The sequence below is a fragment of the Oncorhynchus tshawytscha genome, linkage group LG34 (genome assembly GCF_018296145.1).
Source record: "Oncorhynchus tshawytscha isolate Ot180627B linkage group LG34, Otsh_v2.0, whole genome shotgun sequence".
NCBI classification, from domain to species: domain Eukaryota; kingdom Metazoa; phylum Chordata; class Actinopteri; order Salmoniformes; family Salmonidae; genus Oncorhynchus; species Oncorhynchus tshawytscha.
In genome coordinates this window covers 10,477,782-10,504,186 of record NC_056462.1, presented here as the reverse complement: position 1 = coordinate 10,504,186, position 26,405 = coordinate 10,477,782, and the positions used below count along the sequence as shown (strand labels likewise).

Below are 26,405 nucleotides of genomic sequence, written 5' to 3'. Positions count from 1 at the left end.
ATCTGGTGCAGTCCACTTCAGCTGGCAGCCACACCAGATACTGACATACTTTTGATTTTGACCTCCCCGTTGTTCAAGGAAACATTATACCATTTCGGTTAGTCACATGTTTGTGGAACTTGTTCAGTTTATGTCTCAGTTGTTGAATCTTATGTTCATACAAATATTTACACAAGTTAAGTTTGCTGAAAATAAATGCAGTTGACAGTGGGAGGACGTTTCTTTTTTTCCTGAGTTTATTATGTGCATGATGGAAATTAAGTTAGAGGTTTGTATGAACTGTTAAATAAAACTAGTGACTAAAATGACTGACTAAAACTAGATTCAAAACAAAATCTCTCCCCTCCCCCGCATCCCATTTCCACTTAACATGGAGACTCCTTGAGCTTGAGCCTTTCAGTTTTAGTCAACCAGCTTCAAACAGCTGTAAAAACTATATTTTTTGTTATTTTAACTAGATGGTACAATGATTCCCTACACTAATTCAGTGCTTTTTTTTTTTTTTACCCCACATTGAATGAACAGTGTAGAATTTTAGCAAACAGGAAATGACAGAGTGGTTTCTACATTGGATGATTGCGCTGGTTTCCAATAAATAACACAGCCAAAGTCAAGACAGCGATTTTGTATGTGCTCAAATTACTTTTTTTTGTTACACAATGCACATTACCTTAACACTGGCCTGTGAGGATACCAGTATAGCAATATTTTTCCCAAGGGAAAAATTAAAACACCAAGCAGACTAAACTCTTTGGTCCTTTAAAAACCTGCTGTATGTAAAATATTGTCTGTTACAGCTAGAAAAATAAATAGATATGACTGGATGACAACTTAATTATGTTTGTTTCCAAAAATGTATGCGGTTTTCCTAAATAAGTTAAATACTAATGAGTATCACGATACTGGTAGCGTCCCAGTATGTAAGCAAAAAATTGCTGAGGGGAGCCTTTCTGAAATAAACTGGGAGCATTTTATGTACTGTAATCTAACCTCTATTACGATAACATGCTGGGTTGCGGTTCCACTCTCCTCATCAACAGTGATCGGTTGGTCATCTCTCCATGTGTTGTGTTCCGCTGGCTTCACAAAGCTCCTGTAGCCTCCAGTGAGATTTCCTTCACCTAAGAGAGTGATTGGGGGAAAGAGATGGTTAGGTTAGGTACCGTCAATGCTACATTGTACAATATTGACAGTTTTGACACGGTCTAGAATTGGCAAGAATGTAAGGTAAAGTTTCACATAATTTCTTAATATACTACTTATAGATCGATTGTTATGTTCGAGGCATCTTATTGTTTTCAATTAGTAAATCATAGTAAATCAAGAAACTGATAGTGTCTTTCTGCAAGTTAGTTAAGTAATGTGATTCTATCCAAAAACTGACTAAGACCCAATTCTGGTTAACACACCCAAAGTCACATGTGTAGATGTGAACGGTGCGACAGGCCTTCTGCAAAATGTACCTCTTGCCATTCCTCTGTATCGTTCGAGGGACTTGATACTACTGGGGAAACTGGCGAGGACGCGGTCTGGCGTTGTCCTCTCTGCACGCTCTCGTGCCACCTTCAGTTCCAGTAGCTGTAGTTTCCTCCGCAATACCCTGTTTTCTTTCTGGCTTTGAGTTATTTCCAAACGAAACACTGCATAGTCGTCGTCTACAAGTTTGCAGACCTCTACCACGGCGGCATTCGCTAGAACCTCCATAATGGAGGCTATTTGAGTGTGAAAAACCATACAGTTAGCCATTGTTAGCTAACATTAGCAGCTAGCTAATGTTACCTTGATAAAATATCAACCAAGTCCCGTCTCCAACGCGACTTAGACTACCTGGGATAATTATGTTATAATGCGCAGTTAAGAGTCATATGTTGAGTTCCAATGTGTAAATAAACGTCTAAATAACAACAATAAAAACGCTAACATGGAAGTTGTTGATGTTCACTTCCGTTTAAACTTATTCTTCACTGGTTCTGAAATGGCGGTTGGCAACCAACTTTTAGTGATGCCTTACCGCCACCAACTGGACTGGAGTGTGGAACAGAGACAGGGAATGTCTCAAATGTAACTTTACCCAATTAAACTCAGCCTTCCCCTTAAGGAAATGGAATACATAATTCAAATACAATATCACCTTAAGGGTTTCATAACAATTCAATTAAACTTGGCTCTTCAATACCATTATTCCTAATAACAAATAGTCCCTTTCCCTCCAATACTGATGCCACTGAAATATAATTTGGTCCACTGTCTCAATCTCCTCCTGGCAGTGATCACACTTCCCAGTTGGATGTTTCCCTACAAATTTCAAAGTGCTGTTGAGTCTCATGAGTCCCAGTCTCAGCCTTGTGATTACGTTTCCCTCTCGAGCCGAGGAACTCCCTACCATCACGTTTTCCTGGATCTTATACAGGTGTCTTCCCTTTCTGTCCCTATTCCACAACTCTTGCCATTTTTTTTACCACTGCTTTTATAAATCCCTGACCTCTGCTTTACTGAAGAGAAAGGATATTATTGGTTGGCATCTTCGCTTTTGTCAGGTTTAATTTCTGAGAGTTCACCATTTGTCGACTGCTCAGGGTTTTCAATTTTATTTTATTTAAAAACAGTTTTCTAAATTCCAATGAACCTCCTGCAACTAGCCATGGAAGTTTATTCAGACTCTTTGCTATGAGACTCAAAATTGAGCCATTGATCGCCCTTGAGATGTTTCTACAACTTGATTCGAGTCCACCTGTGGTAAATTCAATTGATTGGACATGATTTGGAAAGGCACGTCTATATAAATGTCCAATATTTGTCAATGCATGTCAGGACAAAAACCAAGCCATGAAGTCGAAGGAATTGTCCGGACAGCTCAGAGAAAGGGTTGTAATCAAGGCACAGATCTGGGGAAGGGTACCAAAACATTTTTACAGAAATGAAGATACCCCAAGAACACAGTGGCCTCCATCATTCTTAAATGGAAGAAGTTTGGAACCACCAAGACTCTTCCTAGAGCTGGCCGCCTGGCCAAACTGAGCAATCTGGGGAGACGGGCCTTGGTCAGGGAGGTGACCAAGAACCTGATGGTCACTCTGACAGAGCAGCAGAGTTCCTCTGTGGAGATGGGAGAAGGACAACCATTTCTGCAGCACTCCACCAATCACGTTTTTATGGTAAAGTGGCCAGACGGAAGCCACTCTTCAGTAAAAGGCACATGACAGCTTGGGATGTTGAGGTGACCGTATTACCGCCACACCGATCACGAGTCATGAAGGCAGTCAAATTCCACATGACTGTTTGGTTAGTGTAAATAAGCTTCTCTATGCTCTGATGCTGCTGATGGTCATTAGTAGCCTACCAAACTTGCTAACTGCCTGGTACTCAGCACTCTATTGTCCTTCTAATCCCTCTGACATCAATGCAAATGTAATCAATCAATCAAATGTATTTATAAAGCCATTTTTACATCAGCAGATGTCACAAAGTGCTATACAGAAACCCAGACTTAAACCCTAAACAGTAAACAATGCAGATGTAAAAGCATGGTGGCTAGGAAAAACTCCCTAGAAAGACAGGAAACTAGGAACAAACCTAGAGAGGAACCAGGCTCTGAGGGGTGGCCAGTCCTCTTCTGGCTGTGCCGGGTGGAGATTATAAGAGTACATGGCCATGTAAGGCCAGATTGCTCATAGATGACCAGCAGGGTCAAATAATAATCACAGTGGTTGTAGAGGGTGCAACAGGTCAGTACCTCAGGAGTAGATGTCAGTTGCCTTTTCATAGCGGAGCATTCGGAGGTCGAGACCGCAGGTGCGGTAAAGAGAGAGAGTTGAAAACAGCAGGTCCGAGACAGGGTAGCACGTCCGGTGAATAGGTCAGGGTTCCCTAGCCACAGGCAGAACAGTTGAAACTGGAGCAGCAGCACAACCAGGTGGACTGGGGACAGCCAGGAGTCATCAGGCCCAGTATTCCTGAGGCATGATCCTAGGGCTCAGGTCCTTCAAGAGGAGAGGGAAAGAGGGAGAGAGAGAGAATTAGAGGGAGCATACTTAAATTCACACAGGATACGAGGTAAGACAGACTGACCCTAGCCCCCCGGGACATAGACTATTGCAGCATAGATACTGGAGACTGAGACAGGGGTGGGTCGGGGGACACTGTGGCCCCGATACCCCCGGACAGGGCCAACCAGGCAGGATATAACCCCACCCACTTCGCCAACGCACAGTCCCCACAACACTAGAGGGATATCAACAGACCACCAATTTACTACCCTGAGACAAGGCGGAGTATAGCCCACGAAGATCTCCACCGCACGAGCCAGAGGGGGCGCAATCAAGCACTTCATGGGAGCTGTCATGACGTTGGCCACTTTGGGTATAGCAAGCCCCACCCCCCTCTCCCTGCCTCCCCCTCTCCTCCTTCAACTAGGCTGCTGTGGTCAGAGAGATGTTGTAAATTCCTGAGGCTCTCCTCATGGACACACAGTATAGAGAGAGTAGGCTTTCTTGGAGCACAAACTTGAGGTAAGAACAAATTTCATGTTCCGGAGAAAGTATAAAAGATTGGTGAAGATTCCAGCTACGAACTGGTCCGTTTGTCACAACTTGGGGAAGCTCATGGAAGACGGTGTGGCCACATTACCATAACGCTGTTTATATAATAGCCTCAGATATGAGGTTTACATCTAATTGTTGTATAAGATGTATGAGTGAGTATGATACTGTTTGTAAAATTGTGTAATATGATTTTGGACTGTTTAATGAAGGAAAACTCAAAAAGGGGATTGGAGTTAACTAAATCAGAGGACCGCCCCTGAGCCCAGTTAGGGTCAGGCTTCCTGGGACAGCCCTTTTCTGCCTTCCGAATAAAACCCCCACTCGGGTTTTCGATCAGCAGACCGAGCTTACCTCAATTACGAGATGGCTAAAGGTTGCAGACCATGTTTTTCTCCATTAGGAGGGGACAAAGGTTGTAGACCATTACTGAATCTTTTAACCATACCACATGGTTAAATTCTTAGACTATCGATACCGACAGAATAAGAACAAGTCTTTGATATTAATTACTAGTCTGCAGCTAGGAATTCAGTATCATTGAACGCGAAGAACGACAACCGCCGAAACATCCACTCTATAACGAAACAAATGAATGTCACTCTGAACTATCCATAATAACCACAACAAAGAGAGAGAGAGAGAGAGAGAGAGAGACGAACAATTCTACAAAAGAAACAAACTTTTCACCAGCGATCAAGACGACACACTGTAAATATATAATATTGATTGCAATTGTTCCCGAATGAGTGAGCGTTCATGTGCAAAGGATTAGCATTTCAATTGTTATAATTATCCCTCAGTAGGGACTTCTTAGTCGACCCCCATTTCCCCTTTTGACTAACAAGCCGCGAGGCCGGTTTAGCCCACTAGGGCACATTCCTCTATCATTTCTTGTAACCACATTTACCTTGTTTAACTGTTTGTTTATGCATTTCTGTGAATTACTTAGTTAGTAATAAATAAATGATTTAAGACAATTGATGTATGGATGACTCATAGTGAAGACTGGGTTTGTGCAGATAACCAACAATTTACAACGTTTTGAATGAGACTAACGTGAGGTAAAGTAAATAATTAATTAATCAGAAGACTATAGATCAGATATGAAAATATCTGAAAGGTTATATTACGAAATTATAACCTTGTAATCTGAATATTTTTCCTTGGTGCCCCAACTTCCTAGTTAATTAGTTACATGATTAATCAGTCTATAATCACGTAATACTAATTACGCGTAATACTAATTACGACTGAGCTCATGTTGAGCAACATTTATATAGGCTATGCACACAAGAAAATTGTGTGATGGCCTCTACTAAAAGGAAGAGGACCCCATCAGCTTTCTACAGGCTAGGGCTATTATATTTATTTCTCAACTTTCCTAATGTTAAGCACATTGCTTAGATTTACAACAGGTGTATAGCCTAACTGGCTGGCATGAAAATTAACCACGGGAAAAGCGTCCTCCATTTGCTATTTAAGTGCATAGATGACATGTATTTTTCCCGCTGCCCGTTTCGATACAGGTGCATGATAAATGTCCTTTCTAAATCAAAACAAATTTCACACATATTTTTTAGTATATGTAAAGACAAGATTAAATCAAGAACAGGTTAATATTGTCACCCATCAGACTATCACTTGTGAATGATATCCAGCATAAGAAACTATGCCTTTTTTCAAATCATAGTCACAGACCTAGTGTAGCCTAGCCCATAGGCCTAGATGTTATTTTTATCCCCTTTTTTCCCCATTTTGTGTTATCCAACTGGTAGTTACAGTCTTGTCTCATCGCTGCAACTCCAGTACCGACTCCGGAGAGGCGAAGGCCGAGCGTCTTCCGAAACACAACCCAACCAAGCCGCACTGCTTCTTGACACAATGCCCACTTAACCCGGAAGCCAGCCACACCAATGTGTCGGAGGAAACACCATACACCTGGCGACCGTGTCAGCGTGCATGCGCCCGGTCCGCCACCGAAGTTGCTAGAGCGCGATGGGACAAGGACATCCCTGCTGGCCAAACCCACCACTTTTGATAATGGTGTTTTCCGCTAATGGAACATTCGCGCTTACAGCCTCCTACCATGTGCGCATTGCTGCGTGTATAATGTGAGGAAACAGCCTAATAGGTGTATCAACATTTTAAGCTAAACGTTATGATCTGTTGCGTCAGCCACATTGTGTAAAACATTTTTGTTGATGATAGTGGTTGTATTATTTTGTGATCTATCGCATCCCACAACTGTCCCAGACTGTTAGAAATGTTGAATAGAATAGGTCGACTTTTGTATTATGGGGGATAGTAGATTGACACAGGCTAGTCCTTTTGCTGTTTGTTAGGCCTATTCATCTTTCTGTCTGACGAAAGTAAAATGTGGATAGTTCTTCCATATCTTCAATATGCACCTCGCAGCTGCGTCCCTGTCTTGTAAACGTGAGAAAGACCTGATCACATGACCGTGAGCGAATGAGAGTGAGGTGATTTGTAGAACTACTAAAGCTACATTAATAACTATCAATGAATCATATGGGAATACCTATTTCTTTGTTAACCACTCAACACAGAATAGCCGCACGTGCGCACTCCCTCAAATCGTTTGGAGAAAATATCCTTTCTACACTGCTGAAAAAAATAAAGGAAACACTAAAATAACACATCCTAGATCTGAATTAATGAAATATTCTTATGAAATACTTTTTTCTTTACATAGTTGAATGTGCTGACAACAAAATCACACAAAAATGATCAATGGAAATAAAATTTATCAACCCATAGAGGTCTGGATTTGGAGTCACACTCAAAATTAAAGTGGAAAACTACACTACAGGCTGATCCAACTTTGATGTAATGTCCTTAAAACAAGTCAAAATGAGGCTCAGTAGTGTGTGTGGCCTCCACATGCCTGTATGACCTCCCTACAATGCCCGGGCATGCTCCTGATGAGGTGGCGAATGGTCTCCTGAGGGATCTCCTCCCAGACCTGGACTAAAGCATCCGCCAACTCCTGGGCAGTCTGTGGCGTTGGTGGATGGAGCGAGACATGATGTCCCAGATGTGCTCAATTGGATTCAGGTCTGGGGAACGGGCGGGCCAGTCCATAGCATCAATGCCTTCCTCTTGCAGGAACTGCTGACACACTCCAGCCACATGAGGTCTAGCATTGTCTTGCATTAGGAGGAACCCAGGGCCAACCGCACCAGCATATGGTCTCACAACAGGTCTGAGGATCTCATCTCGGTACTTAATTGTAGTCAGGCTACCTCTGGCGAGCACATGGAGGGCTGTGCGGCCCCCCAAAGAAATGCCACACCATGACTGACCCACCGCCAAACCGGTCATGCTGGAGGATGTTGCAGGCAGCAGAACGTTCTCCACGGCGTCTCCAGACTGTCACCTCTGTCACATGTGCTCAGTGTGAACCTGCTTTCATCTGTGAAGAGCACAGGGCGCCAGTGGCGAATTTGCCAATCTTGGTGTTCTCTGGCAAATGCCAAACGTCCTGCACGGTGTTGGGCTGTAAGCACAACCCCCACCTGTGGACGTTGGGCCCTCATACCACCCTCATGGAGTCTGTTTCTGACCGTTTGAGCAGACACATGCACATTTGTGGCCTGCTGGAGGTCATTTTGCAGGGCTCTGGCAGTGCTCCTCCTGCTCCTCCTTGTGCAAAGGCGGAGGTAGCGGTCCTGCTGCTGGGTTGTTGCCCTCCTACGGCCTCCTCCACGTCTCCTGATGTACTGGCATGTCTCCTGGTAGCGCCTCCATGCTCTGGACACTACGCTGACAGACACAGCAAACCTTCTTGCCACAGCTCGCATTGATGCGGCATCCTGGATGAGCTGCACTACCTGAGCCACTTGTGTAGGTTGTAGACTCCGTCTCATGCTACCACTAGAGTGAAAGCACCGCCAGCATTCAAAAGTGACCAAAACATCAGCCAGGAAGCATAGGAACTGAGAAGTGGTCTGTAGTCACCACCTGCAGAACCACGCCTTTATTGGGGGTGTCTTGCTAATTGCATATAATTTCCACCTGTTGTCAATCCATTTGCACAACAGCATGTGAAATTTGTCAATCAGTGTTGCTTCCTAAGTGGACAGTTTGATTTCACAGAAGTGTGATTGACTTGGAGTTACATTGTATTGTTTAAGTGTTCCCTTTATTTTTTTTGAGCAGTGTATTTCATTCAGCTTGTTCAATTGTATTCTTCATACTATAAAATAATGCCATGGAATTCTAAGCAAATCTTTTCTGAGAAATGCAATAGTGTAGCCCACTGCCAACTGGCATAGCCAAATCAGGACCTAACATGAGGACAACTCAGAGTATGCTATTCTGTAATTCTGAAAGACTACATTTTCTACATATCATGCTTCTTTAGACCTGTCTAAAATAAATAGATTTATTGTGAAAGTGTTGGCTTTATTACATGGATTTATTAGACTTTTTAAAATGTAGACGGTCCAAAAGGTCTGCATCAGTGGTTTGTAGGCTGAGTGTGGAAGCCAGGAGATGCTAAATGTGTTTATGTCAATAACTGTGAGACAGACAGTTATTTGCTTGACAATCCTCAGCTGATGAAATTGCGTGACCGCCACAGCCCTAATGACAGCCCGCTTAGAGTTTTCCAAAAGGCACCTAAAGGACTCTCTGACCATGAGAAATAAGATTCTCTGGTCTGATGAAACCAAGATTGAACTATTTGGCCTGAATGCCAAGTGTCACGTCTGGAGGAAACCTGGCACCATCCCTACAGTGAAGCATGGTGGTGGCAGCATCATTCTGTGAGGATGTTTTTCAGCAGCAGGGACTGGGAGACTCGTCAGGATTGAGGGAAAGGTGTACAGAGCGAAGTACTGAGAGATCCTTGTTGAAAACCTGCTCCAAAGTGCTCAGTCCCTCCGACTGAGGCAAAGGTACACCTTCCAACAGGACAATAACCCTAAGCACACAGCCAAGACAAAGCAGGAGTCTCTGAATGTCCTTGAGTGGCCAAGCTGGAGCCTGGGCTTGAACTCGATCGAACATCTCTGGAGAGACCTGAAAATAGCTGTGCAGTGACGCTCCCGATCCAACCTGACAGAGCTTGAGGGGATCTGCAGCGAAGAATGGGAGAAACTCCCCAAATACAGGTGTGCCAAGTTTGTAGCGTCATACCCAAGAAGACTCGAGACTGTAATCACTGCCAACGGTGCTTCAGTAAAGTACTGAGTAAAGGGTCTGAATACTTACATAAATGTGATATTTCAGTTAAACAATGGTTTATAAATGTGCTAAAATTTCTAAAAACCTGTTCTTGCATTGCCATTATGGGGAATTGTGTGTAGATTGAGGGAAAATAATTATTGAATCCATTTTAGAATAAGGCTGTAACGTAACAAAATGTGGCAAAAGTCAAGGGGTCTGAATACTTTCCGAATGCACTGTATGAATACTAATCAGGATACAGTATATTAATGTTTTATTTTTCATAAATGTTTTACAAATACTACAATTGTTCTTACACTGACATTAAAGAGTATTTTGTGTAGATTGTTAAACATAAAAAGTACAATTAAATCCACTTTAATCCCACTTTGTAACATAACAAAATGTGGAAAAAGTCAAGGGGTATGAATACTTTCTGAAGGCACTGTACAAGTCTAGATGAAAATCTGAAATCGATTACTCTTGTTATTCCAAATGCATTTGTGGATCTTTTCTGCTGACAACAAAAAATGCATATTTGTCTTTCATGCATGGTCTGATCTAAACGTCAGTAGCTATCAAGTGGAATAGTTACTTTCTATGTTATAGATGGGAATGGTTTTTCTGCTGGTGTATCCTGAGGTAGCTTCTGTCTGAGAACCTCTTCCCACAATGAGTGCAGGCGAACGGCCTCTCTCCCGTATGGACCTTCAAATGCCTCTTCAGATGGTGCTGGTGGGAGAACCTCTTCTCACAGTGAGGGCAGGTATAGGGTTTCTCCCCTGTGTGGACCCGCTGATGCCTCTTCAGGGTGAACGAGTGGGAGAAACTGGCTCGGCACAGGTGACAGCCGAAAGGTTTCTCCCCCGTGTGCGTCCTCTGGTGGATCTCCAGCTGTTTGCGGAAATTGAAGGCTTTCCCACAGAACGAACATGAGAAGTGCTTCTCTTTGCCACCGGATATGATGATAGCGTCACCACTAATGTCATTTGTCAATGGGCTTGTGTAGCCATTTAGTGTTGAGGCACTGGCACTGTCTGAGGTCTGGTTTAACATAAGAAGAGTGTGAGGAGGATGAAGGCCAGGGAGGGTCTGTGTTCTCACAGGGTCCATGTTCCAGTTGATAGATCCTATAGAAGGCAGGCTGAAGTCAACACCTGTTAAGGGGTTAACCTGAGGTGCCATCAGTCGCTCTGAATCACAACTATAGGAGCAGGACGGAGCATCGCTAGCCGAGTCTGTGTCTGTTCTCTCCCGCTGCATACGGACACGTCCCCGTCCTTGCAGACCAAATCTACGCCTCTCCCTGGTCTCAGACAGTCTGTTGTCATACAGACTAAGTTCAGCTGTTGTTTCGTGTTCGCATGTCTGTTTCTGGTTGTGGTTAACAGTGTTGTTCCCAAGTCCAGAGTTGAGGATGCTGTCCCATCCACTGACCTCCACTATGTCGCCTCCGGTTCTGCCCTGCTCAGTGATGTTGTCCCCTGGGTCCTTGACTGCACCCGTCTGGGTCTGGGAATTCAAGATGGCTGCCCAGTCTCCCCTGTTAGCCTCCAGCCAACTACCTGCAGGGAGAGGTTACAAAATAGACTTTACAAACATGGCAGAGAACTCTACATGTGGAGTATTTTTTTTTGTCAATTACCTGGTCAAGTTCATACATTATTATGTGTGTTTTGTGGATTTTTGTTTTAGGATTTTCTCCTAATCCCTGTCTACATGAAAGTATTCATAACCCTTCACTTATTCCACATTTTGTTGTTAGAGCCTGAATTCAAAATGGATGAAAAAAAATCTAAAATCTCAACTGGAAGGGAGCTTAGCCCAGGCAAAACCCTAGACGAAAACCTGGTTTAGTCTGCTTTCCACCAGACACTGGGAGATTAATTTTCCTTTTGGCAGGACAATAACCTAAAACACAAGGCCAAATCTACACTGCTTACCAATAAGCACTGCTTACCAATAAGACAGTGAATGTTCCTGAGTGGCCAAGTTAGTTTTTTACTTAAATCTACTTTAATATCTATGGTAAGACCTGAAAATTGTTGTCTAGCAATGATCAACAACCCATTTGACAGAGCTTGAAGAATTTTGCAAATATGATGCACAATTGTTACACAATCCAGGTGTGGAAAACTCTTATTAGAGACTTAGCCAGAAAGACTCACAATTGTAACCGCTGCCAATGGTGCTTCTACAAAGTATTGACTCAGGGGGGTGAATACTTATGTAAATTAGATATTTCTATATTTAATTTTCAATACATTTGCTAATACATTTTTAAAACATGTTTTCATATTATGCGGTATTGCCTTATTTCAAACAGTATGCATGTTTTGGAATATTTTATTCTGTACAGGCTTTTTACTCTGTCAATTAGGTTAGTACTGTGGAATAACTACAATGTTGTTGATACATCCTCAGTTTTCTCCTATCACAGCCATTAAACTCTGCAACTGTTTTAAATTCACCATTGGCCTCATGGTGAAACCCCTGTGAGGTTTCTTTCTTCTCAGCAACTGAGTTAGGAAAGACATCTATACCTTTGTAGTGACTGGGTGTGTGTGTGTGTGTGTGTGTGTGTGTGTGTGTGTGTGTGTGTGTGTGTATATATATATATATATATATATATATATATATATATATATATATATATATATATATATATATATATATATATCATCCAAAGTGTAATTAATAACTTCATGCTCAAAGGGATATTCAATGACAACTTTTTTTTCTTTTTTTTTTTACCAATAGGTGCTCTTCTTTGCGAGACATTGGAAAACCTCCCTGGTTGAATCTGTGTTTGAAATTCAATTCTCAACTGAGGGACCTTACAGATAATTCTATGTGTGGGGTACAGAGATGAGCTAGTCATAAAAAAATATATGTTACACACTTACTGCACACAGAGTGAGTCCATTCAACTTATGTGACTTAAGCAAATGTTTACTCCTGAACGTATTTAGGCTTGCCCTAACAAAGGGGTTGAATACTTATTGACTTAAGATATTTCAGCTTTTAATTTTTAATGAATTCCACTATGAAATGATGGGTTATTGTGTGTAGACCAGTGACAAAAAAAATCTCAATATAATACATCTTAAATTCAGGCTGTAATACAACAAAATGTGGAAAATCTCAAGGGGTGCGAATCAGGGAAGGCTCCTCAGAGGAGGAGGGGACCTCCTCAGTGAATTACATGAAAATAAAAATCGTTAAGTTTATTTAAAAAGTTATCATTTTTAGATAAAACTATACTAAATATATTCATGTTACCAAATAACTGTTTAAAAACACACTTTTGCAATAAAGGTCTACAGTAACCTTAACAGCACTCTCTGGGGTGGCACCATGGTGTAGCCGGAGGACAGCTAGTTTCCATCTTCCTCTAGGTATATTGACTTCAATACAAAATATTCATGGTTCTCACCCCCTTCCATAGACTTTCACAGTAATTATGACAACGTCCGGAGGACATCCTCCAAACTATCAGAGCTCTTGCAGTATGAACTGTTGTCGACCAAATCAAAGGATCCGAGAATGAATCTAGTACTGAAAGCATAAGCTACAGCTAGCTGTAACTGCAGTGCATAAAATGTAGTGAGGAGTTGAACAGTTTCAAAAAATACATTTAAAAAAATGGAGGATTAAGAAAGAGAGCTAGCTATATTTTTAATTTTTTTACTTTCACTTTCAATTATCTAGCTAGCGAATGCCGCTAGTTGGTTTAGCTTACTCAAACACCCGGCTCAAACAGAGAGAGATGCTATGTGAGCTAGCTGGATATGGCTATCTAAGACTGAAACTCTCCCAAGGTAAGCTTTTGGTTTTTATTAATTTATTGCCACCGGGGCCTGCCGGTGTAAATGATAAACTGCCTGCTGTACACTAACGTTTGTGGCTGGTTTAGTAATGCTAGTAGCTAAATATGTTGACTATGACGTTAGGTGACAGTGATGTAGGCTGTGTGTGGCGGTTAGCAGTTATGGAATGACGGTTTGGCTTGGAAAGTCCACAAGCCAAGGGAAAAGGTGACAGGAGGAGAGCGCATAGATGCGAGTAAGATTTATACAACGAGCAAATGATCATGCTTTTTGTATGTGGCTGCTATGAAAGTGAACTGTGTTTGCGGTGATCAGGAGTGTATTCATTCAGCTGATTCTGTTGAAAAGCATTTTTTAAACGGAACGAAACGGGAATAAACATAACTAAATTTGGCAAATAGAAACTCTCATTTGCAAATGTAGGACTAATGACTACACCCTAGATCAGCTAGATGCAGGCAAGAGTGTGCAAGGCGGTATTGAATGTGTCAACTGTCACATTGTGCTGGATGAATGGAGTATGAATGACAGTCATTCAATATGCTCTAATAAGGTGTTAAGGCCATGCTCTGGCACTGACCGCCACTGTTGTGAATACTTACCGAAGGCACTGCATCTACCTCAAATATTCCAGTATACGGTTACATTGTACATTTGGTACCTGCACTGACCCTGTATACAGCTTCCTCTCTTATTTCTCTTTCTTTAAAAAAAAAAAATACTTTTTCTTTATTAGTTATACTATTTGATATTGAATACTGCACTGTTGGGTTGGGCTTGCAAGTTAAGCATTTCACTAAACTTGTGCATTCGACATATGCAACTTGAAACTTTTGAAGGTAAACATAACTTGTATTGATTTCATGTTATGAATGAAGAAAAAAATAATTGCCAGGCTTATCACTATTCCCATTGAATATCTATTACTGTATGTAGGCTATATGTATTTCTCCCTTACCTTGATCCCCTATCTTTAGTCCACTCAGCAGATCAATACTCTCTGGTCCGTCTTCAATTGTCTCATCTTTGACTAGCAGCAGATCAGGCTTCCCATCCTCCATGTCTACTGACTAAGAGATACAGAGTGAGAGGATGTTGGATCAAGAAATCTGATATTAGCACCCTACTATGGAGCATCTTCTGATTGGGAAATGGGGGATTGCTATGTAACATGTAAATGTAATGCTATTACACTCTTTAATGGTTTGATAATTGTAAGGAATGGTTCCACACTTAAGACAAAATTAATCAAGACCTGGGCCCGTATTCATAAAGAGTCTCAAAATAGAATTGCTGATCGAGGATCAAGTCCCCACCAGTCTATATAATCTTATTCAGTATGATCGAAAAGGCTAAAATGATCCTAGATCCGCACTAATACTCGGAGTGGCTTTGTGGATACAAACCCTGACCTAACACCATTAAGACAGTAGTTCAGTGGGCTCACCTCAGTGAGACTGTATGTGGTCCTGTGTTGCTCAGCTGGTTCCTCTGTGGGTTCAGGAGGTGGTGTAGTCTGGTTGTCCTCCATGACCATGGTCAACTCAGGGTTCCCCAGACCCTCCTCACACCCCTCCTCCTTCACCAGCAGCACCTCTGGACCCTCCTCCTCCTGGAAGAGACAGGTGATACAGATTACACAGACATACACTCCCTCAGGTATGTACACACAGATAATAAACAGACTTTCAACATGGAGTGTTTACCCATCCCCACTACGTTTGAGTCCTATACTGTAGTTACAGAATGACTTCATTGTTGTTAAACCCATCATGGTGGACATAAATATGATGATGTGGATGAATGAGTCAGCTATAATAAGTCAGACAAACCTGACTAACCTATGTTGACGTGTAGGTGTAGGTTATTGTGTGGGTATGTGTAGGTAGATTTAGTAAGTGTATATTGGTTATAAAGTACTGTTGGGTGTATGCAGAATAGGGTGATATCAAATGTGATGTATACTAAAGAGAGATTCAATGAAAGTCAGAATGAAAAGTCCCATGTTGTATTTATTAAACAAACAAGTTTTAAATCCACTATGTGAAAATCACACACATCAACAAAGAAATCTGCATGAACTTGATAAACTGCATTAATTTTTTCTCATTAAAAGTGTCTTGGGAAAGAAATAAAGCAGTTGAATGGAAGTAATGAAATAGGCATGTGAACATATAGCCTACACAGTACAAACACAATATATAACAGACATTTTAGGCTTATATACTGAACAAAAATATGCACACAGCAGCTCATAAAAGGAAATCAGTCAAATGAAATAAATTCATTAGGCCCTAACCTATGGATTTCACATGACTGGGAATACAGATATGCATCTGTTGGTCAAAGATATATTTAAAAAAAAGCAGAGTGTGGATTAGAAAACCAGTCAGTATTTGGTGTGACCACCATTTGCCTCATGCAGCATGACACATCTCCTTCACATAGTGTTGATCAGGCTGTTGACTGAGGCCTGTGGAATGTTGTCCCACTGCTCTTCAATGGCTGTGCGAAGTTGCTGGATATTAGCGGGAACTGGAACACGCTGTCGTACACGTCGATCCAGAACATCCCAAACATGCTCAATGGTTGACATGTCTGGTGAGTATGCAGGCCAAGGAAAAACTGGTGCATTATCATGCTGAAATGGCGGCAGATGAATGGCAAGACAATTGGCCTCAGAATCTTATCATGGTATCTCAGTGCTTTCAAATTGCCATCGATAAATGCAATTGTGTTCGTTGGCCGTAGCTTATGCCTGCCCATACCATCAGCCCACCGTCGCCATGGGGCATTCTGTTCACAATCATGACATCAGCAAACCGCTGAGACAGCTTATGGTAGAGAAGTGAACATTCAATTGGTAACAGCTCAGATGGACATTCTTGCAGTCAGCATGCCAATTGCACGCGCCCTCAAAACTTGAGACATCTGGGCTTCCAGAGTGGCACAGCGGTCTAAGGCACTGGATAGAAGTGCTAAAGGTGCCATTACAGACTCGGGTTCATTCCCGGGCTGTGCCAAAACCGGCGGGAGTCCCATAGGACGGTGAACAATTGGCCCAGCTTTGTCGAGGTTAGGGGAGGGTTTGGCCGGGGAGGCTTTACTTGGCTCATTGTGCTTTAGCGACTCCATGTGGTGGAACGGGTGCCTGCAGGCTGACAGTTGAACAGTGTTTCCTCCGACACATTGGTGCAGCTGGGTTCCGGGTTAAGCTGGCGGGTGTTAAGGAGCGCGGTTAGGCGGGTCATGTTTCAGAGGACGTAGGACTCAACTTTCGCCCCCTGAGTCCGTTGGGGAATTCAAGCAATGAGACTAGATCGAAATTGGTGAGAAAAAGTGGGGTAAAATACACACAAAAAAATTTATCTGGCATTGAGACATCTGTGACATTGTGTTGTGTGACAAAACAGCACATTTTAAAATGCCCTTTTATTGTCCCCAGTACAAGGTGCACCTGTGTAATGATCATGCAGTTTAATCAGTTTCTTGATATGCCATACTTGTCAGGTGGATGGGTTATCTTGGCAGAGGATAAATACTCACTAACAGGGATGTAAAGACATTTGTGCACATCATTTGAGAGAAATTACCTTTTTGTGCATATGGTAAAGTTCTGGTAGCTTCAGCTCATGAAACATGGGACCAACACTTTACATGTTGCATTTATATTTTTGTTCAGTATATATATGCCTTATATACAGTGCATTCAGAAAGCATTCAGATCCCTCAACGTTTTGTTACATTTCAGCCTTATTTTAAAATTGATTAAAAAAAAAAGTCCCTCATCAATCTACACACAACACCCCATAATGTCAAAGCAAAAACAGGTTTTTAGAATGTTTGCAAATTCAGACCCTTTGCTATGAGACTCAAAATTGAGCTCGGGTGCATCCTGTTTCCATTGATCACCCTTGAGAAGTTTCTACAAATTGATTGGAGTCCACCTGTGGTAAATTCAATTGATTAGACATGATTTGGAAAGGCACACACCGGTCTATATAAAGGTCCCACAGTTGACAGTCCATGTCAAAGCAAAAATCAAGCCATGAGGTCGAAGAAATTGTCCGTAGAGCTCCGAGACAGGATTGTGTCGAGGCACAGATATGGGGAAACTTCCAGAAGGACAACCAAAAAATGTCTGCAGTGTTGAAGGTTCCCAAGAACACAGTGGCCTCCATCATTCTTAAATGGAAGAAGTTGGGAACCACCAAGACTCTTCCTAAAGCTGGACACCCGGCCAAATTGAGTAATCGGGGGAGAAGGGCCTTGGTCAGGGAGGTGACCAAGAACCCGATGGTCGCTGTGACAGAGCAGAAGAGTTCCTCTGTGGAGGTGGGAGAAACTTCCAGAAGGACAACCATCTCCGCAGCACTCCACCAATCAGGGTTTTATAGTAGAGTGGCCAGACTGAAGCCACTCCTCAGTAAAAGGCACATGACAGCTCACTTCGAGTTTGCCAAGGGGCACCTAAAGGACTCTGACCATGAGAAACAAGATTCTCTGGTCTGATGAAACCAAGATTGAACTCTTTGGCCTGAATGCCAAGTGTCACGTCTGAAGGAAACCTGGCACAATCCCTACTGTGAAGCATGGTGGTGGAAGCATCATGCTGTGGGGATGTTTTTCAGCGGCAGGCAGGGACTAGGAGACTAGTCAGGATCGAGGGAAAGATGAACGGAGCAAAGTACAGAGAGATTCTTGATCAAAACCTGCTCCAGAGCGCTCAGGTTCTCAGACTGGGGCGAAGGTTCACCTTCCAACAGGACAATAACCCTAAGGACACAGCCAAGAGTGGCTTCGGGACAAGTCTCTGAATGTCCTTGAGTAACCCAACCAGAGCCCAGACTTGAACCCAATTGAACATCCCTGGAGAGACCTGAAAATAGCTGTGCAGCGACACTCCAATCCAACCTTACAGCACTTGAGGATCTGTAAAGAAGAATGGAATAATCTCCCCAAATACAGGTGTGCCAAGCTTATAGCGTCATATCCAGGAAGACTCAAGGATGTAATCGCTGCCAAAGGTGCTTCGACAAAGAACTGAGTAAAGGATCTGAATACTTATGTAAATGTGATATTTCAGTTTATTTTTTATAAATTTAGTCAAAAAAACTATTTTTGCTTTGTCATTATGGGGTATTCTGTGTAGATTGATGAGGGAAAAAAAATATTTAATCCATTTTAGAATAAGGCTGTAAAGTAACAATGTGGAAGAAGTCAAGGGGTCTGAATACTTTCCATATGCATTGTATCACACAATGTCTGGATGTAATATTTACACAGGAATATTCAACACTGAAATATGTTACTCTCGTTACTCTAAACGCATCTGCTGACATTAATGAAAATGTATTTTTGTCTTTAATGCAGGGTTAGATCTAAGTGTCAGAGGCTATCGAATTGAATAGTTACTTTCTATGTTATAGAGTGGAATGTTTTTTCTGCTGGTGTATCCTAAGGCATCTCCTCTCTGAGAACCTTTTCACACAGTGCGTACAGGCAAATGGCCTTTCTCCCGTGTGGACCTTCAGGTGCATCTTTAGGTTGCCAGCCTGGGTGAAGCGCATGTGACACTGGGTACAGCTGAAGGGTTTCTCCCCTGTGTGGACCCTCTGGTGCCTCTTCAGGTCACCAGCCTGGGTGAAGCGCATGTGACACTGGACACAGCTGAAGGGTTTCTCCCCTGTGTGGACCTTCTGGTGCCTCTTCAGGTTGCCAGCCTCAGCAAAGTGCATATGACACTGGGTACAGCTGAAGGGTTTCACCCCTATGTGGACCCTCTGGTGGATCTCTACCTTCTGTGGACAATTGAAGCCTTCGTTACAGAACATGCAGAGGAACTGCTTCTCTTTACTATCGCCTGATTTTGCTCCACCTCCCAAAACCTTGGCCCTTTGGTCATTTGAGTTCAAAACCTGTTCGAAAAGGTCCCGGCTCTGTGAATCGAAAGGCCCCATCGACATGGACACTGGGTCACGTTCCCTGAACGTGTGTAAAGGGGAGTGGGTCGCGATATTTGGATTTGTCTCTAAGATTTCCCTGTAATCTAAGAAATCTCTGCCCTGTGAGTGTCCATCTCCTAAGCGAGTCTCATCTACATTCCATGTCAGAGGAGCCTCGCCCTTCTCTTTGACAGTCCTCTCATCGACTATAACCTCCCCTTTCTTATCTAGGCAGCCTTCAGAGTACACACTACTACTGTACCGGTTCCAGTCCCCTCTAGACAGATCAGTCTGTGTCTCTAAACCCAAGGGCATGTTGCCAGGGTCCATCTCTGTAGTGTAAGAACATGACAGATCATTGCCAGTCTCTAACGTGTCACCTGAGTCCCGATGGGAATGAACCATCCTAAGGCTTGGGTTACCATAAAGTAAATACTCTGAGCCAGGTACAGGACAGCCCAGTGGTCCCAGTCTCTCTGGGTCTGATCTGTGGTCAGGTCCTGTGCGTAAGAACCTTTGTGTTTCAATTAAAGTCTCGGTGTCTTTCTCTGACTTGAGGACGGCATTCAGCATTCCACTGACCTCCGTGATGCTGCATAGGGCTATGGGCTGGGGCGCGGTGACGAGGTCCTCCGTGGCTAGAGGGGGCGCCACTCCAGCCGCTCCAATCTGGATGTCTCTGCTGTGTCGTCGGTGCTCTCCTTCAGTCCTTTCCTGCTTGACCAAAGACGATCCTCCAGGACCTGCAGCCTCTGCATCTGCAGACTGACACATGAAGAAAGGAGGTTATTACAGGTACATGAGTTGAATTGGATAACAATGTCATAGGGAAGTCTCACAAGCTCCCCTATGGCAGATAAATCAGGATGTACATGTAAGCAAGTGAATAGCTAAGAGGAGCCTTTCTGAAATAAAACAGGCCACATTTGATGTACTGTCATTTTTTATGTTACACTATGACACTAACCTCGATCACAATAACATGCTGGTTTGAGGTTCCACTCCCCTCATCTATAGGTATGGGTTGGTCATCTCTCCATGTTTTGTGTCCTGCAGGCTTCACAAAGCTCATGTGGCCTCCAGTGAGATGTCCTTCACCTAAGAGAGTTATTGGGGGGGAAAATGGGTGGTTATGTTTTATAATAATACAATTGCTCAGAGAAATAGATTTTGTTCAACAAGTAATAAATACAATTCTCAAAAAGGGTAGGGGTGCACATTATTGACACTCCTGTTTTTAATACCTTTCAATACCTCACCTTGTGAGGATAATGTCAGGGGGCATGGAACTAAAGCCCTGTTCACACTGCAGGCTTTAATGCTCAAATCCGTTTAGTTTTCAAATCTGTTTTGGAACTCTGACTGTCCAAACAGCAAGTTACAAATGGCCAAATTCAGACAGCAGTCATTTACTGTCATGGCTACGCCAGTTGTCATAGTAACGACGGGTGTGTGCACAGTTTTGTAGGCTGATTGGTGGTGGTGCACATGGTTCCTATCACTCAGAAGTTATGTAGCAAGCTAAGGTGACAACAATGCCTGCTATGGACGTTTCCCAGTTGCTTTGAATGTTCAAAATCATAGTGTAAGAACACTTAAAGATCCAACTTTCAAAACGAGTCCTTTTTGGCTAGTCACAGCAGTCAACTAGCTAGCTAGCTACAACATGTTATTGTCAAAACTGTCAACAGAGTAGCTAGCAGGAAACAAGGTATGCTAAATAAGTCTAAAAACCACTTGAGGGAAAATAAATCAGATTTGACTGTTCGCATGGACAGGAATCAGATTTGTATGGCTTGAAATATATGATTCCATGTGCTTTTTGGCTGTTCAGACTGCAGGAAAAAGAACTGATTGAAATTAGATATGCCAAAAAAAAAAATGTGCATCACTTCAAACTGCCATTGTAATATAGGGTGGTGGATCTTTGATGTTATGGCTCTATTTTGCTTCCACTGGTCCTGGTGCCCTTGTAATGGTCAATGGCATAATGAACTTTACTCAGTATCAGGATATTTTTTCCAAAAATCTGGTTGCCTCTGCCAGGAGACTAAAACTTGACAGCAAATGGATCTTCCAGCAAGACAATAACCCCAAGCAAACATCAAAATCCACAAAGAAATGGTTGATTGCAATGGCCATCTCAGTCTCCGGACTTAAAACCTATTAAAAACATAGTTTGAATTGAAGAAGGCAGTCCATAAGTGCAGACGAAGGATATCAAGATTTTGGAAGGATTCTGTATGGAGGAATGGTCTACAGCCTTGTTCACAGTAGGTATGGGGTTATTTTCTGCTCGTGCATCCTCATTTCAACTCCAAACCCACCATTTTAATGTCGTCCAAAAAATGTAAACACCTGGAGTTTGCTAAACAGCATTGTAAATTGGATTGGAAGCGGTGCTTTGGTCAGATGACTAGACCACCAGTGGTGGTGAAAATAATATAAATTCCCCCTCCAAAAAAGTCATACAATATAGCTCAGTATTTGAATAATTTATTTTACAGTCCTTTCTCTCATCGTTATCAAGAGTTTCAATAATATCGGACTCCTCTGTATCTCCAAGGTAAATGTGCAGTTTTATAGCTAATCTCATGGTATTTTATGCATTTTGCTCATTTCAAGCTCATTTCCTGCAATTCTACCCATTTGCTATGGTTTATAACCTGTTCATATGCTATCTGGCGGGGGCTGACCTCCAGGGGACCCACAACCAATGTTCCCTCTAAGATGCGCACCTCCTCCAGGAATGCTGCTCTGGGCATGTGGCAGCAGTGTGTTGGAGGGAGGTTCCTAGGTGTGAGAAGTGTGCAGAAGGGCATGAGACAAAGGAATGTGTAGCATTGGGGAAAGTGGTGGTATGTGTTAATTGTAGGGGTGCCCATGGGACTGGGGATCAGAAATGTCCGGTGCGAGAGGCAGTTTGAGGTTTCCAGGGTTAGAGTAGTGCAGAAGTTGTCATATGCTGAGACAGTGAAGAAAGTAGAAGAAGATGGGTCAAGGGAGAGGGATCCTGAGAGGAGTGGTGTGAGTAGTAGATATGTACCAGTACAGAGGGATAGGCCAACAAGTAATATGTTTCAGTAAGATTAGATTTTTAGCATTTATAGAACAGATTATAGTTATCAACTGTACTGCACGGATGGAACATAAGTCACAGAAAATTGAGGTTGTGGTGGCAGCTGCAGAGAGGTATTTGGGTGTGCGAGACTTGACATCAGAAGAGTTACAGGGTGTGTTGAGTGGTGGTGTCCCATCCTTCCAGGTTGTTGGCCTGAGGTAGGACTAAATAGTTTTAAATAGTGGAGTAGGGTGGTGTTTTTTTGTGAGTGTAGTGTTCGAAGGTAGGGTTATTATTTATTTATTTATTCATTCAAGCACTGTATAAGGGAGTTGTACTTCAGTCTAGTAGGTGGCAGTAATGCAACATTGATTGGTTGCCAACAGCCGTTAAAACTCATCGAAGGACTGCTGCTCAGAAGAAATGCCAGTCCTCTGCAGAGACCAAGAGATTTAACTTCACTGAGTTCACCCCATTAGTTTGCACTATATAAATCAATGTTTTTTCTGTGATCGAATCAACATTATAAATCAGCCCCTTTTCAATGCAACAAACCAAAACAAATCTAACTTTACAAGACTGAGTTTGTGATTTTCTTGTAGGCAGAGCCAGAGCGCAACAGAGTATTGGCGGGGTAGCTAGCCTACGAGCGGTCTCTCAAACATACGAGTGAATGCACTTTTCACATCAGAGATTATTGCCTCGTGTGTGCACATTAGTTGATATTCCTTGCTCATTGGCGAGTTATTAGGCCAGTTATATACAGGGCTAGGAGTAAGGGATTACAAAAATCGGTAACTAATCTGTTACATTACCAGCAAAAATATTGTAATCAGATTAGATACTTTTGATACTTCGAGGATTACTTTTAAATTCAAAAGGATGTTTGCGAGAGAAAAAATTGCATTTCTGTTTTCTCAATGACATTCAAATCAGCATTGATAAAGTCACAAGTTTTTAAGTTTGTTCCACCTGAGTGAGTCTGACCACAAATCAGAGACCACTATGATGACACACCAAATGTGTTTGATGGATCCCGGGAAAAGAGCAGAAATAGGCTTTTGTAGGCTTCCAATGGTGCGACTGCTGTCGGCATCCAAAGATTATCCAACTTGAAGGTAAGGATGACAGCAGTGGTGTAGTCTACGGCGATACGTATATGACTTATTATTGATATCTACATAGCGCATTGATGTGAATCCCTGTCTCCTAGAGATGAACGTACTTTGGTGCGAAAAGTGCAAATCAATCCCAGAACAACAGCAAAGGGCCTTATGAAGATGCTGGAGGAAATAGGTAAAAAAATATCGATATCCACAGTAAAATTACTCCTATCTCGATGTAACCTGAAAGGCCGCTCAGCAAGGAAGAAGCCACTGCTGCAAACCACCATAAAAAAGCCAAACTACAGTTTGCAACTGCACATGGGGACAAACAGCATACTTTTTGGAGAAATATCCTCTGGTCTGATATAGAACTGTTTAGCCATAATGACCATCGTTATGTTTGGAGGATAAAGGGGCAGGCTTGCAAGCCGAAGAACACCATCCCAACCGTGAAGCACGGGGGTGGCAGCATCATGTTGTGGGGGTGCTTTGCTGCAGGAGGAACTGGTTCACTTCACAAAATAGATGGCATCATGAGGTAGGAAAATGATGTGGATATATTGAAGCAACATCTCAAGACATCAGTCAGGAAGTTAAAGCTTGGTCACAGATGGGTCTTCCAAATGGACAATGACCCCAAGCATACTTCCAAAGTTGTGGCAAAATGGCTTAAGGACAACAGGCAAGGTATTGGAGTGGCCATCAGAAAGCCCTGACCTCAATCCTATAGACAATTTGTGGGCAGAACTGAGAAAGTGTGTGTGAGCAAGGAAGCCTACAAACCTGACTCCGTTACACCAGCTCTGTCAGGAGGAATGGGCCAAAATTCACCTAACTTATTGTGGAAGGCTACCCGAAACATTTGACTCAAGTTAAACAATTTAAAGGCAATGCTACCAAATACTAATTGAGTGTATGTAAACTTCTGACCCACTGGGAATGTGACGAAAGAAATAAAAGCTGAAATAAATCATTCGTTTAAATGTATTTGGCTAAGGTGTATGTAAACTTCCGACTTCAACTGTATATGTAGGCTTGCATTGAACACCACATATAGGCTATATTATAAAAATCAAAAGCTATTTCTGGGGCCTCCCGAGTGGCACAGAGGTTTAAGGCATTGCATCGCAGTGCTAGAGAGTTCACTCCAGATCCGGGTTCGATCCCAGGCTGTGTCGCAGCCAGCCGCAACCGGGAGAACCATGAGACGGCGCACAATTGGCCTCGCGTCGTCCGGGTTAGGGGTGGGTTTGGCCGGCTGGGATGTCCTTGTCCCATCGCGCGCTAGAGACTCCTTGAGGCCGGGCGCATGCACGCTGACTTCAGGTCGCCAGCTGTACGGTGATTCCTCCGACATATTGGTGCGGCTGGCTTCCAGGTTAAGCAAGCAGTGCGGCTTGGTGGGGTCTGTGTCAGTGCTGTGTGTAAGTTGACTATGCAAGCAATTTGGAATTTAACACATTGTTTCTTATTAAAACGAGAAGCGATGCAGTCGGTCTCTCCTCAACTCTTAGACAAGAGAGGCTAGCATGCATAGTATTGAAATTAGCCCTCTGATTACAGTGGAGAGCTAAATGTGCTGCTCTGTTCTTGGCCAGCTGCATGTTAAAATTTGCTCAATGCTGACTCTTTCATATGGTATCTGGGGGAGGTCGGGGACACATGCGCTGCGTAACACTTATAATAAATTCTTGACATACTATTTGTTGATTATGTTCCATGCATCACATTATTTTAATTGGGCATGACAATAGGAAATTCAGTAAATCAAAAATCTGGTTAGAATATTGTCTTGCTGCAAGAAGTATTTGTTATTGACCTGCCTGGTAAAATAAACGTAACATGGAAAGAAATGCACGGCAGCTAGCTAAGTAATCAGGGGAAGTTTGGCACACTATCCAAAAACTGACCAAGACCCAACTCTGGGTAAGACATCTGAACACATGCGCAGAGGGGAACGGGACGACATGCCCCACAGCCTCTGCCTTCTGCTAAATGTACCTCTTGCCATTCCTCTGTATCGGTCGAGGATCTTGACACTACTGGGACGACTGGTGAGGACGCGCTCTCGCGTTGTCCTCTCTGCGCGCTCCCGTGACACCTTCAGTTCCAGTAGCTGTAGTTTCCTCCGCAATGCCCTGTTTTCTTTCTGGCTTTGAGTCATTTCCAAACGAAACACTGCATAGTCGTCATCTACGAGTTTACAGATTTCTGCAACTGCTGCATTTGCTAGCACCTCCATGATGGAGGCCATTTGAGTGTGAAAAACCATAACATTAGAGTTACAGGTAGCCATTGTTAGCTAACGTTAGCTAGCGTTAACTATATCACCTATATCAACCAAGTCCTGTCTTCAACGCTAATTAAACACTACCCGGGGTACATAAGTGATGCTGTGCAGTTAAATTAATCATATTTTGAGTTCCAAGGTGTTAATAAATGCCTAAATAACAAAAGAAACGCTAACGTGGAAAGCGTTCTTGGTCACTGTTCACTTCCGTCTACTACTTCTTCGTGTGATATTCCGGCAGACTATACGCTTTGTTGCGTATTGCTGCCTTTCACAGTTCGGAAAGTGCATTGCACATTTGTACAAAAAAAACTAAAAAGGGGGGAGAAGTTGGGGGGAGCGGGGGTCGAGTCGAAGCAATTGCACCACCGTTTATTCCATATTAGAGCGCCCCCATTATACCTCGATGTGTAGAGCTCGCCAGCTGGTAGTCCTAAAAAAC

At 42.8% G+C, this 26,405-nt stretch overlaps 2 protein-coding genes across 8 annotated transcripts in view; both read right to left on the bottom strand.

The window, feature by feature from the left end:
- The window catches only part of LOC112231912, a 43,242-nt gene extending 17,033 nt beyond the window's left edge, over positions 1-26,209 (bottom strand). Inside the window, exons 1-6 of one of the 5 annotated variants that reach the window (XM_024398711.2) lie at positions 25,675-26,207; positions 20,474-20,604; positions 20,089-20,271; positions 15,009-15,173; positions 14,520-14,631; positions 9,995-11,296 (exon numbers count right to left, since the gene is read on the bottom strand). In XM_024398711.2, coding sequence (XP_024254479.2) covers positions 10,335-11,296; positions 14,520-14,631; positions 15,009-15,173; positions 20,089-20,271; positions 20,474-20,604; positions 25,675-25,969 — 1,848 coding nt within the window. In that variant the 5' untranslated portion in view covers positions 25,970-26,207 and the 3' untranslated portion in view covers positions 9,995-10,334. Of the gene's footprint in view, positions 1-990; positions 1,122-1,409; positions 2,002-9,994; positions 11,297-14,519; positions 14,632-15,008; positions 15,174-20,088; positions 20,272-20,473; positions 20,605-25,674 lie in introns of those variants that run through there. The other 4 variants (XM_042311868.1, XM_042311869.1, XM_042311867.1 and 1 more) reach the window with 4 other exon arrangements.
- The window catches only part of LOC112231940 (zinc finger protein 583), a 969,163-nt gene that overhangs the window by 200,371 nt on the left and 742,387 nt on the right, over positions 1-26,405 (bottom strand). The window lies entirely within an intron of this gene.